The 13,378-nt window shown below is 42.2% G+C and overlaps 1 protein-coding gene across 2 annotated transcripts in view; it reads left to right on the forward strand.

Annotated features, from left to right (window-relative positions):
- Positions 1-11,520, forward strand: part of slc1a4 (solute carrier family 1 member 4) — a 226,404-nt gene extending 214,884 nt beyond the window's left edge. For both annotated transcript variants that reach the window (XM_073051234.1, XM_073051233.1), the window contains one exon: positions 8,444-11,520. In XM_073051234.1, coding sequence (XP_072907335.1) covers positions 8,444-8,678 — 235 coding nt within the window. In that variant the 3' untranslated portion in view covers positions 8,679-11,520. The remainder of the gene's footprint in view (positions 1-8,443) is intronic.
- The last annotated feature ends 1,858 nt before the right edge of the window (positions 11,521-13,378 follow it).

A 13,378-nucleotide genomic window follows, 5' to 3' on the forward strand; every position in this document is an offset into this window, starting at 1 on the left:
CCCTGCACCAGTTCAATTCACCCAGCCACACTCTGTTTGCCGGCCTGTGTTGGCTCTCAGGTCAGCAGAGACACTGTTTTTGAAACAAAGAAAAACAGATTCCCAATTGCTTTCTAATCCCTGTTGGTCTTCACCTTACTGATCACTGTAATCTCCACAGATCTTTGAATTCTCTGAGATTCTGCATCTCTGACCTTGTATGTTCAAGATTTGGATCAATACCATGAAGTGAAAGGATCAGCAGTGATCACATTGACTGACAGAGCAGACTCAGAGAGCAAAATGGTTTGTTCTTGTCCTCATTGGTTGAATGAATATAATAAGGTAATAGTACCGCAAATATTAAATATAAAAGATGAATAAACAGTTGCAGAGGGCAATCTCAGTCGTTCAAAACTAACATTGTCTGATCAAAATGTGTTCCCTTCTCCACTCCGAAGAAGCTGGGAACATTGGTGGAGAAGCAACCCTTGCTTGGTGGCTTCGGGGTAAGGAAGGAGATGATTTCATTGTGCTATAATCCAAATGCAGAGGCTTCTTTCAAAAATAGAATTCCTGGATTTTCAACTCAATGCCCTTCAAAGGAAGAGACTTGTGTTCATATATAACCCTTTATGGCTGCAGTGCATCAGAAAATCCCCACACAACCAGAAAGCTATGGGTAATGTTCCATTACAGGAACCAATTTGCCCATAGAAAGTTCCCAGCAAGAGCAATGTGATGATAATCTAGTTGTCCAACAGTTCAGCATTGGTGGAAAATGAGATGGTAGGGGAGCTAGAAGTGGAGAAGTCATGACTGGCAGGGCCGGACGGAGTAAGTGAAGTTGCGAATGACCTGACAGTTGAGGGAATTGAATGCAGAATGGGAATTTTGAATCTGTGCAAGCCACTGACAAACAGGTGGTGAGTGAACAGGATTGGGCACATGGGCAACAGAGTTAAAAGATAGTCTTATTTACCAAAATAGGTGACCAACAGGAACTCAAGAAATGCAGCTATGATCTATGTGAAGTCATCAAGGCAGAGAAATGACAATACAGGGACAAGATCCAGACACATCTCTCCACCAACAACACACGCAGCTTATGGCAAGGTCCGCACACCATCACAGACTTCGCAGACTTGGAGCTGCCAACGTCACTGCCTCGCTCCCAGATGTGCTAAATCTTTTTTACACTGTGTTCGATGTTGCCAACACTGATCACCCAAGGAGAGCCACTGATGTGACCTGCACCTTGGTCATCTGAGCTGAAGTACTCGGGTGTTTTCAACGAGTGGACAGTTGCAAGGCTGCGGGACCGAGCGGCATCCCAGGGCGGGTACTCAGGATGTGCGCGGCACAACTAACTGGTGTGTTTGCAGACATTTTTAATCTCTCCCTTTCCCAGTGCAGAGTGTCCTCCTGCTTCAAAACATCCACCATTGTCCTTGTACCTAAAAAGAACCAAGTGAACATGTCTGAACGACTGGCATCCTGTGGCACTCACCTCAATAATAAGCAAATGCTTTGAGAGTCTGGTCAAAGATTACATCTGCAGCTTGCTACCACCCAAACTGGAGCCCCTACAATTCACCTACCGATAGAACCGATCAACAGACAATGCAATAGCCACTGCTCTACACACTGTCCTTACACATCTGGAGAAGGATGCTTATGTGAGAATGCTGTTCTTGGATTACAGTTCGGCATTCAACACCATAATTCCCTCCAGGCTTGACAAGAAGCTCAGAGACCTCAGCCTTCACCCTGGGCTTCATAGCTGGATCCTGGACTTCCTGTCAGATCGCCGGCAGGTGGTAACAGTGGGCTCCCTCACCTCTGACCCTCAACACAGGAGCCCGTCAGGGCTGTGTCCTCAGCCCCCTCCTTTACTCTCTGTATACCCATGACTGTGTCGCCACTCACAGCTCCAATCTGCTGATGATACTACATTGATTGCCCAAATCTCAAATAATAATAAGGCAGCCTACAGAGAAGAAGTCATCACCCTGACACAGTGATGGCAAGAAAACAATCTTTCCCTCAATGTCACAAAAATGAAGGAGCTGATTGTGGACTACAGGAGGAATGGAGATGGGCTAACCCCTATTGACGTCAATGGATCTGGGGTTGAGAGGGTGAACAGCTATAAATTCCTCGGCATCCACATCACCGAGGATCTCATGTGGTCTGTACATACCGGCTGTGTGGTGAGAAAAACACAACAGTACCTCTTTCACCTCAGACAGTTAAAGAAGTTTGGTATGGGCCACCAAATCCTAAGAATTTTCTACAGGGGCACAATTGAGAGCATCCTGACTGGCTGCATCACTGCCTGATGTGAGAACTGTACTTCCCTCAATCACAGGACTCTGCAGAGAGTGGTACGGACAGCCTAGCGCATCTATAAATGTGAACTTCCCAATATTTAGGACATTTACAAAGACGTGTGTAAAAGGGGCCTGAAGGATCATTGGGGACCCAACTCACCCCAACCACAAACTGTTCCAGTTACTACCACCCAGTACCACAGCATAAAAGCCAGGACCAACAGGGTCCGGGACAGCTTCATCCACCAGGCCATCAGATTCACACTGATTCAATTGTATTTCTATGTTATATTGACTGTCCTGTTGTACATACTATTTCTTAAAAATTACTATAAATTTCACATTGCACATTTAGACAGAGATGTATTGTAAAGATTTTTACTCCTCGTCGTCATCATGGCTATCTCTCGAGGTCGAGGATGATGATCTTCATTCTGTTTATCTATTTATGGGCTCTCAAGTGGTTTATGAGTCCAATCTTGGCTTTGAAAGTTCTTCTGCATTCAGCACAGGTAGTTCCAGATGGCAGATCGGGCTTTGGTTGTTGCTACCTCTCTTTCCATTTTCTTCTCTTCTAATTCTGCACATCTGTTGGCTTCGAAAGTTGCTGATCCTTCTCAGATGATGGTTTCCCTGAGTTTCCTGTCCTTGGCATTGGTTTCTCAGTTGTTGATGTTACATTTCTTCATGTTGGCTTTTAAGACGTCTTTGAACCTCTTCTGTTGTCCGCCTCTTTTACGTTTGCCTTCTTTAAGCTGGGAGTAGAAGATTTGTTTCGGCAGATGTTCGTCTTTCATCTGAACGACATGACTGCTCCATCTTAGTTGGTTCTTGATGATGTAGACTTCAATGCTTGTTGTTTTTGCTTCATTTAGCACGCTAACGTTGGTTTTTCTATCTTCGCAGCTGATATTTAAGATGTTTCAAAGACAGCGTTGATGGAACTTTTCAACTGCCTTCGGATGTCGTTGGTATGTTGTCCAGGTTTCTGATGCATACAGGAGCGTTGGGATCACCACAGCTTTGTACACTAACATTTTGGTGTCTGTTTGGATGTCACGATCATGAAAGACTCTTGTTCAGAGATGTCCAAAAGCTGTTCCACGCATTTAAGATGATGTTGAATCTCATCATTAAGGTTGACAATGAAGGAGAGGTGACTTCCAAGATATGGAAAGTGGTCCACGTTTTCCAGGATTGTTCACCAAGTTGAATTGTTGGTTCTATCCAATTTGTCTCAGTTGGTGACAGTCGGTAGGTGATCTGAGTCTTCTTGGAATTGATGGTACGTCCAAGTTTCGTGTATGCACGGTTGAAGGCAGTCAGACTCTGTTGTAGGTGGTTTTCTGAGAGAGCTGCAACAATCTGTGTATTGGAACTCGATGAGGGAACTCGTAGATGTCTTGTTTTTAGACTTGAGACGGGCAAGATTGAAAAGTCTGCCATCTGTTCTGTTGACAATTTTGATTCCTGGGGGTAAGTTATCCTTGATGAAGTGGATGATTGTCGCAATGAAGATTGTGAACAAAGTTGGGGCAATCAAGCATCCCTGTTTTACTCCTGATCTGACTTGAAAAGGCTCACAGTTACTGTTGCTGACCATGACTGTGGCAAGCATGCTATCGTGGAGGAGTCTCAGGATCCGAATGTACTTTTCAGGGCATCCATAGGTGGATAGGACATCCCATAGGAGTTCCCTCGATACCGAGTCAAAGGATTTGGTGAGGTCAATGAATGACATGTACAAAGATTGCATTGTGAAGATCATGTTGATTGCTCCACATGATGGTCTAAAACCGGCTTGTGTCTCCGGAGGGATCTTCCCGGCTGAAGACTTGAGCCAGTTGTTCATGATGCGAGTGAGGATCTTTCCTGCTGTTGCTAACGGGGAAATTCCACGATAGTTTCCGCATTCAGACATGATCGCCTTTCCTTTTGTAGATGGTAACGATTGCTGAGTCTCTAAGATCTGCTGGTACGTCTTCATTTATTGGATCTTGATGAGAAGTTGATGCAGTTGGTAATGAAGCAGGTTACCTCCAATTTTGTAGACCTCAGCTGGTATTCCATTGAGTCCAGCGGCCTTGTTGTTTTTCAAGGTTTTGATGGCTTCCTTGACTTCTTCAAGTGTTGGTATTTTGCTTAGGGAGTCGTCAACGGGCTGATTTGGAATGTTGTTAATCACATTCCTGTCAAATGAGATGGTCTGATTCAGAAGATCTTCAAAGTGCTCCCTCCATCTAGAATTGATGTCAGTATTGGTCTTCAGGATGGTTGAACCATCTTTTCTTTTGAGAGAGGCTTGACCGTGAGTGGATGGGCCAAAAATAGCTTTAGTCACGTTGAAAAAGCCTCGAGTGTCGTTGGCATCTGCTAGTTGTTCGATTTCCTGAGCTTTCTTCCTCCACCATTGGCTTTTCAGGTTCCGGGTGCTCTTCTGGACTGCAGCCTTGCGTTCCTGATAGCGTTTCCTTTCGGTAGCCGATTGTCGGCCATTTTGTAAGGTGATGAAAGCTTTCCTCTTTTCATCGATGAGTCGTTGGAGTAGTTTGTCGTTATCCTCATGTTTATGAAGGATGTAAGTAATAAAGTCAATTTAATTCATTCAGTTCATCCCTGCTCTCTTATGGTGCTGTAGGATCATTTATGGCCGCCTGAATGCCGATTGGGCCCTTGTTTAAACATCTCATTTGAAAGATGGCACTTCTGATAATGTGAGATCCCCTGGAAATGTCAAGCTAGATTTTTATTTGCACCTATCTCTCCGAGCAGAGACAGTGAACAATGTCAATTTTTTATTGCCATGATCTTCAAAGGAATTCCAAATCAGACAGCATGTTAGGTTTTATTGTGCTTCAGCATTTTATCGATCAATGAATCAGGAGATGACGATAATCTGTTCTAAGTAATGACACCGTGGGTTGAACTGCTCAAGATGGTGACGGGATAGCAGCAGCAGCGGCGGGCGGAAGAGGTGGAGGTGGGAGAAACACAGCAGGACCATGAGAACACGTCTCTTCCAAAGGAGGGTTGGACAAGATCTTAATGACGAAAATGTGTTTCCTGTTATTTTTTCCTGGGAGCCCGCCTTTGCCTGCGATGTCTGCTCACAGCCCTTCCCCACCCTGCCCACTTCGAGCCCAGGCCCTGCTGTTCCATCCCCGGTGTCCCCACCACAGCCGCCGGCTGCTGCAACACCCGGCCCAGAGCACGGTGCGGCGAAGCACCCCAGGTCCAGCTGACCCCGCTGGTAAGGGTCCCTTGTGACTGGAGGGAAAGGCAGAAGAGCTTACAACCTTGGAAGACAGTGGTTGCTTTGCAAGCAGATGATCTACCAAGAAGAGAGGTGGTCACTCAAGTCACCCAGCAGAAACCACTGCTGTAACCTGCCAAGTACATGATTTCCCAATACGTCAGTCTCAATAAAGGATCAAAACAAGGATGTTAACGACAAGTGTCGGGACTGAGCGGCGTGGAGGGAAATCGTCCGCCAACTGGAAATTCCAGATGCAACCTAATGATGACGAATTAATGAGCATGGGCAGAATGTGTTACTTCATTACAAATCTTGGAGAGAGTAAGAGGAGTCAATTAAACAAGATTCCTGGTTATTTAGTGTTTGCCCTAAAATACTGAGAGAGCAATTGGATGCAATATATGAGTTAATAACTGTAATTAAGAGGGATTCAGTAAGTGTAAGGAGCCCTCAATGGATTTAAGACCTAATCTGGTGCCTGTTCTCACAGCAGTGATAAAGAAGATGTGGGATACAACATACATATTTGGGAATAACTGGAAGAATATATTTACTGTTTGATCCTTCACCTATAATTAGTTGGGGTTGAGATAGCCATTTTTCACCTACGTCCACTGTGCTGGACCTCAATAAAACTTGTGTGTTGGTGTTCCAATAGTGGTGTTAGATATTAGGTAGTGCCCAATCTCATTTCTCTCTTGGTTGGCAGTGCTCATTAATTTGAACATGCCCGTCGTGTTAGCAAGCAATATTTGACAGCACCCCCCCCCCCCCCCCACACACACACAAAATTAGCTTTCAGGTCTGGTCACTGGAAATGGTTAAAAGAGGGAAGTTTTAAAGGCGGAAAGAAACTTAAAACTTGAATTCCAAACAGCTGAAAACACGGGCACCATGGTTGGCACAATGGAAAATGAGAATGTGAAGGAAGTCGGAAACGAGGAATCTGTGTCTTGCAGAACTGAAGGAGTTAACAGGGATGGAGAATGGAAAAACCATGAGGGTTTTGAAAACAAGAAAGAAAAAATATTCCATATTTATTTCCATATTTCCTTAAATCTTAGAAAAAGGCCACTTGGCCCATTGAGTCTGTGTTCGCTTCTATTCTACCACTAATTTCCACTTTAACTTATTTTTCCCATATTCCCATAAACTCTTCTTTAGAAACATGGAAAACCTACAGCACAATACAGGCCCTTCGGCCCACAAAGTTGTGCTGAACATGTCCCTACCTTAGAAATTACTAGGGTTACCCAAAGTCCTCTATTTTTCTAAGCTCCATGTAGCCATCCAAAAGTCTCTTAAAAGACCCTATCATATCTGCCTCCACCACCATCGCCGGCAGCTCATTCCACGCACTCACCATTCTCTGAGTAAAAAACTGACCCCTGACATCTCCTCTATACCTACTCCCCAGCACTTTAAACCTGTGTCCTCTTGTGGCAACCATTTCAGCCCTGGGAAAAAGCCTCTGACTATCCACACGATCAATGCCTCTCATCATCTTATACACCTCTATCAGGTCACTTCTCATCCTCCATCGCTCCAAGGAAAAAAGGCTGAGTTCACTCAACCTGTTTTCATAAGGCATGCTCCCCAATCGAGACAACAATTCTTTGATCCTACCCAACACACTAGAGGCAATTTACAGTTGCTATCGAACCAACCCACACCTCTTTGGGAAGTAGAATGCAACCAGATCAAGCCCACGTGGCCACAGGAAGAGTGTGCAATCTCCACATAGCACTAGGATATGGAGCTGTAAGATTGCCGGCCGTCTAACTGCACCACAGTGCTGACCTGCTGTGAAAGTTGTGTCGTGTGAGCAGTCAGTGATGAGTGAACAGGTTCAGGACTTTGGCAACAGAACTTTGCTTAGCCTCGTTTACCTAAGCTAGAATGAGGGAGACTGGGCTCCAACACTGAACTGTTCCCACAACCTATGGACTCACTTTCAATGACTCTGCATCTCATGTTCAAAATATTTATTGCTACTCCTTATTAATATTTCTTTTTTTTTTGTATTTGAACAGTTTGTTGTCTATTACACTTGGGTTGTTTCTCCATCCTATTGGGCTCAGTCAGTCCCACCGAAGGGTTTTGGCCCAAAACATCGACTGTACTTTTTTCCATAGATGCTGCCTGGCCTGCTGAGTTCCTCCAGCATTTTGTGTGTCTTTCATTAATTCTATTGTGTTTCTTGCATTTACTGTGATTGCCACAAGGAAGTGAATCTCAGGTTGTGTATGGTGACATAATAAATTTACTTCCAACAGAAGAAAATTAGCATGTGGAATGGCAAATGATTAAGAAAGCAAACAAATTGCTGCTTTTTATAAGGAGGATAGAGTCTTTAAGGAGGGAAGACTTGACTACTACGATAGAAGACTTTGGTGAAACCACACCTGGACAACTACTTAAGGAAGAATAGCCTAGATGTTTGAGCAATATTTACACCACAAAGTCTATTTTGTGGTCATTTTGGCTCACTCTAGAAATTTGACTGAGCTCTTTCTGGCACCTTTTGGTACATTGCTAAGGAAACTGAACTACCGTGTCAGTCATTCACATGACAAGACCTTTGTGGATCTGTGCAGAACAGGAGCCCCATTCATGTTCCCAAGAAAGCTTTATAATTTTACTGTTTCTGATGTCCTGTAATCTGAGTAGGAAATTCAGACTGTGTTTGGAGTTTGACTCAGAATGGGATGCCTTCAGTAAAAAAAATGAGCTGAAACTTCCTCTCAGGGCTCACCCAGGGAATAGTTGCCTGACTACATGGTCAAAACCTGCTGTTACTTACGCAACTGCAGGGAGGGGGAGGAAAATGGCGAAATATTTGACTCTATTTTGAATTAATTTGATTTTCTAATAGGGATCGGAGCTGCACAGTGGTTAACGTAGAAGGAGATGCTCTGGGAGCAGGAATCCTCCACTACACCAGCCTGAAGGAACTGGACACAGGGAAATCAGATCTAACAGATGTGAAGGTGGAAGCTGTGGCTAACCCCAGTTCAGAGAATGAAACATCCCCACTTGTCTCTTACACTGAAAAGCCACTTGCTCCCTCTGGTCATGTGGATCAGGATTCAAAAGAATCCATGCTGTGAGTGTGGAAAATATCTCATGTAAACCCTGTGGCCTGTAATTAGTTGGTGCTCTCTGTATATCCCTGATTAAGTTATGTGCAAGTTTGCCCAACAGCTACCAATGTCAGTATCATCTCATTATCAACCATCATATAAGCTATTTCATTACATTCCAAATAAAAGTTAAATGTCAATCATGTCAAAACCGATCTCAATGACCATTTCCCTGACCAACACACCAGTAGCACGATGGAACGAATGATGAGCAGGGTTGAACACAAGTTTAAATGTGTAAGATCTTTAGGCTTAACACCTGTTAGTGACAATCAACTTTTAAAGTTTGTTATTTTTTAAAACATTAATTCTTATGGCATTGTGGGCCTGTCTCCCAGATGGGGAGCTTATTGTTTTCACATGCCTGAAGTAATAGGTTACTATTTGTATAGTATTATGCATAAATGTGCCAACTGTTAATGCCTAAAGCATTTTCTCATTTGAAGAAAATATTTCAAATGTGCATGGTGCTGTTAATAAATCCTGTGCCTTAAAGTGTACTGTCTCTTTTTTGGCTTCTCTTCAAACTTGTCCTGACTTGACTGCCTTAAGCTTAATTATGCACCGAGAAGAGAAATGAAAGTGAGAAATCCCACAACCCAAAAAGAACTCAATCAAATGAAAATGATCAACAAAAGCAAAGAGTCCTTGCTTGTCCTGGTCGTGATTTAATATGCAGCAGTGCAGGGTTGCCGGAGCACACTTTTGGTATCCCTTAGTAACATGTTGAATAGAATCGCTCTCCCCAACTGGGTCTGCCTTTGTATCTTCTGAGGCTGGAGAACCACAAAGACAGATGCGACAGCCTTTTTGTGAGGGTATGTTTCAACAATCAAATGCTGGAAGTCTTGCATGTAAAGAAGGTAAGAAGGCAAAAGCCTCAGATTTTTCTGTGGCTTTTTTTTTAAAAAAAAAATTACTTTGGCCTGAATTAATGAGCATCACACTTTCAGATATATTCTGTAGCCATAATTAATATGGTTTCTTTTTGTAAAACTCTCATGTAAAATGAAAGGCTGGGAAAGCAAAACTAAGATTACTGGACAGTGAATCAGCCAAGGAGGTTACAAAATGGGAGCTGGAGTTTTGAAGGAGCAAATTGATCTGTTTTTCAGTAATCTAGGGTCACCTTGGAGACTCATCCACACTCATTAATTGCTTACTTCTGCTTAGATTTTGAGCACTGAAATATGTTTTTTTTTCTTCCTCCTGGGCTTTCAAACTATCCCAAAACCAATCCAATCCAGAAGTATGTCCATTATGTTGGCAGTAAGTTCTTCTCCCGCCAGCTGTAGCCTGACTATAACGCAAAGGACAGGCCCCCATTTTTTTTCAAAGCTGCGATGCAGGAGCAATAATTGACTAGTCCATTTAGAACAGGTTTTTCTTAGCATGAGTCGTCTTTCCAGCTAACTAAATTTGAATTGTATTTTACTGAGGCCATTAAGGAGGAGAATTTTTGTTTTGTTTTACTGAGGAGTCCTTGCAATGTAGGATCTGATATCAATACTTCTTTGCAAACATTTTGAACGTGATGAGAGCAAATCATAATGAGACAAATTACATTCCTTCGGGTTCAGTTATATATCTAAGCGAATGTATAATTTGGAAATCTTTACTTGAGATGACCTCAGTTCCAGTTGTCAGTACTTTCTAATTTTAGTTCTTTTTCAACTGTATTTCGGTTTAGCAAATGTGTTCTTTGATTTTAAAAAAGTGATGCTTTAGCTGGACTAGTGGAAAGCTGCTCTCCAAGTTGAAATCCCTGTAGCCTAGCTCCTGCTCCTCTGGCCTTGGACAGCTCTATGAATTCCTTTTTCACTCTACCACACATACCTGGCTTCCTGCTGAGATGGCTGTGCCTTCAGAATTCCCTCACTAAAGCCCTTGGTCTCAGAAGAGGAAGGCTGTGAGGTTTAGGGAGTAGATTTCAGAGTTGAGGAGAAAGACAGCTGAAGATGACGGCCACCAATGAACCAGTGACGGAAATTGGGGATAGGCAGCAGGCTGGAAAAGGGCATAATGGTACCTTGTAAGACAAGAGGAAGTCATTGAGATGTGGATGCTCCTTAAAACCTGCTGTTTTAACTCATCATAATATCGGTGATAGATTATGTTTCAGAATATTCCTGTGAGGAGCCTTAGAATGGTAGAAGTGCTATATAAATGCAAACACTTCTCATTTCAGTTGTGTTACTAAAACTCCTGTGGCTTCACTTATCGTTTGGCAATACACTGGAAGTGCCCAACTTGGCTCCTGCACACATACCCAGTGTCTCACCACACACATTTCCACTGATGTGTGTGGATGTGAGGCATTGTCCTCTGATGGGAAGTCCTTGAGTGGCTGAATAAAGTCGGGGTGGGAGGGGGTGGAATCCAGAAGCTGCTGCACTTCTACAAACTCTTGCTTGGCAACTGTATTGTGCTGGAGGAGAAAGCTTACCTGATAAAACAATCACTTTTTAAAAAAGAATGTTTACCTAATAACTAAGCCAATTTATTTAATTCTTTGTTATCAGTAACATAAATATAGGTAACGGTATTGTTCAACTAAGAGAGAAAAATGATGGTTTACGTTAATTTTCTTGGTTGCTGAGATAAGTCTGCTATCTTAAATTATGTTTAAATTGTGTAATTTAAGCTTTTGTGATTAAATATATCTCCAATCATTTGTAGTTTAACAATATGGTTTCTAATGTGGATTACTGATTTGTGAATTTAAAGCACTAGATTATTTTTCTTTGCAGTTAAAGGTGTAATTATGCAGTTTTGTGTATGCAAAGTGAATAAATGTGAAGATGTCAAACAGTGTGTGTGTGTTTTTCCAACAAATTTCCTGCGGTTGTCCTCCAAATGTCTGCACCTTTCTGTGTAATTTTGAATAACAAATGAAGGAGGACAGAGGCTAAATATACGGTAATACATTTCTTTGTTGATTTCACCAGACAAGATTAAAATGCCCTTAGATTACAATCTAGGTATACGTAACTGGTACTTAATTAAACCTTTGTATCTCCTAGGGATTTAAAGGATACCATATATATAGACGCTAGTCTTTTCCCTTTTTTATTAAGGTAATATGAAATTAACTATATTGTTGCCAAGAATGTGGGAATTTGGTTAGGTGGAGAATGAGATGGTTCTCCCTAGAACACAGAAGGCAAAGAGGTTTTATAGAGACATTCAAGAATTTTATTAGTGGGCGAGGAGAAAGTGTTTCTGTGACAGATCTTAGGCTGATTGTTTGTTTATCTACAAACAGATGTTAAAGCAAGACTTAATGCCATGTTTTTGAGGAGGATGAACTAGTAACTAATTAATGCAACACTCATATGATTGAAGTGCCTTTGCTTTGATTGCCAGAGCTGATGTTCAATGGATCATCCAGCATGTAACTGTGGCTGTCCCCTGGTCAAATGATTCCCTGGACAATTTATTAATTGTTAATATTTATATAACAAGCAAGTTAGTTTTCAGAGGGATGAATAATTAAAGCAAAAATCAGATTAGGAGTTGGTGAATCTGAAATCCTGTTTAGTGCCTCCTCCTATTGGTATTGTTTGTTATTGTCAGACATACTGCGATATAGTGAACGTTTATATATCCACTGATGGATACAATGAAAAAGTAAATTGGATTATTATATTTCTGATCAAGGCTCATGACCTTGATAGAATCACAGCACTGAAACAGTTGCTTTGGCCCAACTTATCCACGCTGGCCAAATTATCTATCTGAGCTAGTTCCATTTTATCTGCATTTGGCCGATAGGTCTTTAAACCTTTCCTATTGATGTACCTGGTCTACATGTCTCTTAAACATTGTAATATCCATCACGCCACCACTTCCTCTGGCACATGGTTCCATGCATCTAACACCTACTGTGTGGAAAAAGTTGACTCCTCAAGTTCCTTTTGAATCTTTCTCTTCTCACCTTTAAGCTGTGCCATCTGGTTTTGGACTTCCCTACCTGGGGAAAAAGCTACGTATGTTCACCGTCTATCTGCCCATCACGATTTGAAACTCCTTCCATAAGGTTATTCCTTAGCATTATATGTCCTGGGGGAGAACATCCCTGTCTATCCAGTCTCTTCGTGTAATTCAAGTCCTCAATCCTGATAACCTCCTCATGGATCTTTCTGCACTTTTCAGCTTAATGGTTTCTTTCCTACAAATAGAACTGCACGCTGTACTCCAAGTGTGGTTTCACCACCAAGTCCAAGCACTTGAGTATTTCTCATTATAACTATATAAGGTTTACCTTCCTTCTCAACTCTCCCCACCAATTCTTTTAAATCCATGTACTTCCCCTTCATGATGCAGAAAATGTCATGCAGATTCTCACCAACCTCTGAAAAGGGGGTTCTCCTAAATTCCTTTCTTGGGATTGAACTTACTTGGAATGCAGCAAAGCGCCAGCTGTAAGTCCCAACCCCTGTACAAACTTGCTGACTGAGCTCGTCCATCAACAGCCCCGGTGTGCTTCACCACTGGACACCAGGACTTGTGCTGAGAGTCTGCTGGCAGTCTGACCATTTATAATGGAGGTGCTATGGCTGTAAGGAAGAATGAGGTAAATTATAATTATTTGTGTGTGCTGTAATGTTTTAATTGAGGTTTAATTGAGTGATATAATTTTTATTTATAATTTTATGTATTTAATC

This window comes from Hemitrygon akajei, chromosome 7 (assembly GCF_048418815.1).
Source record: "Hemitrygon akajei chromosome 7, sHemAka1.3, whole genome shotgun sequence".
In the NCBI taxonomy this organism is placed as follows: Eukaryota; Metazoa; Chordata; class Chondrichthyes; order Myliobatiformes; family Dasyatidae; genus Hemitrygon; species Hemitrygon akajei.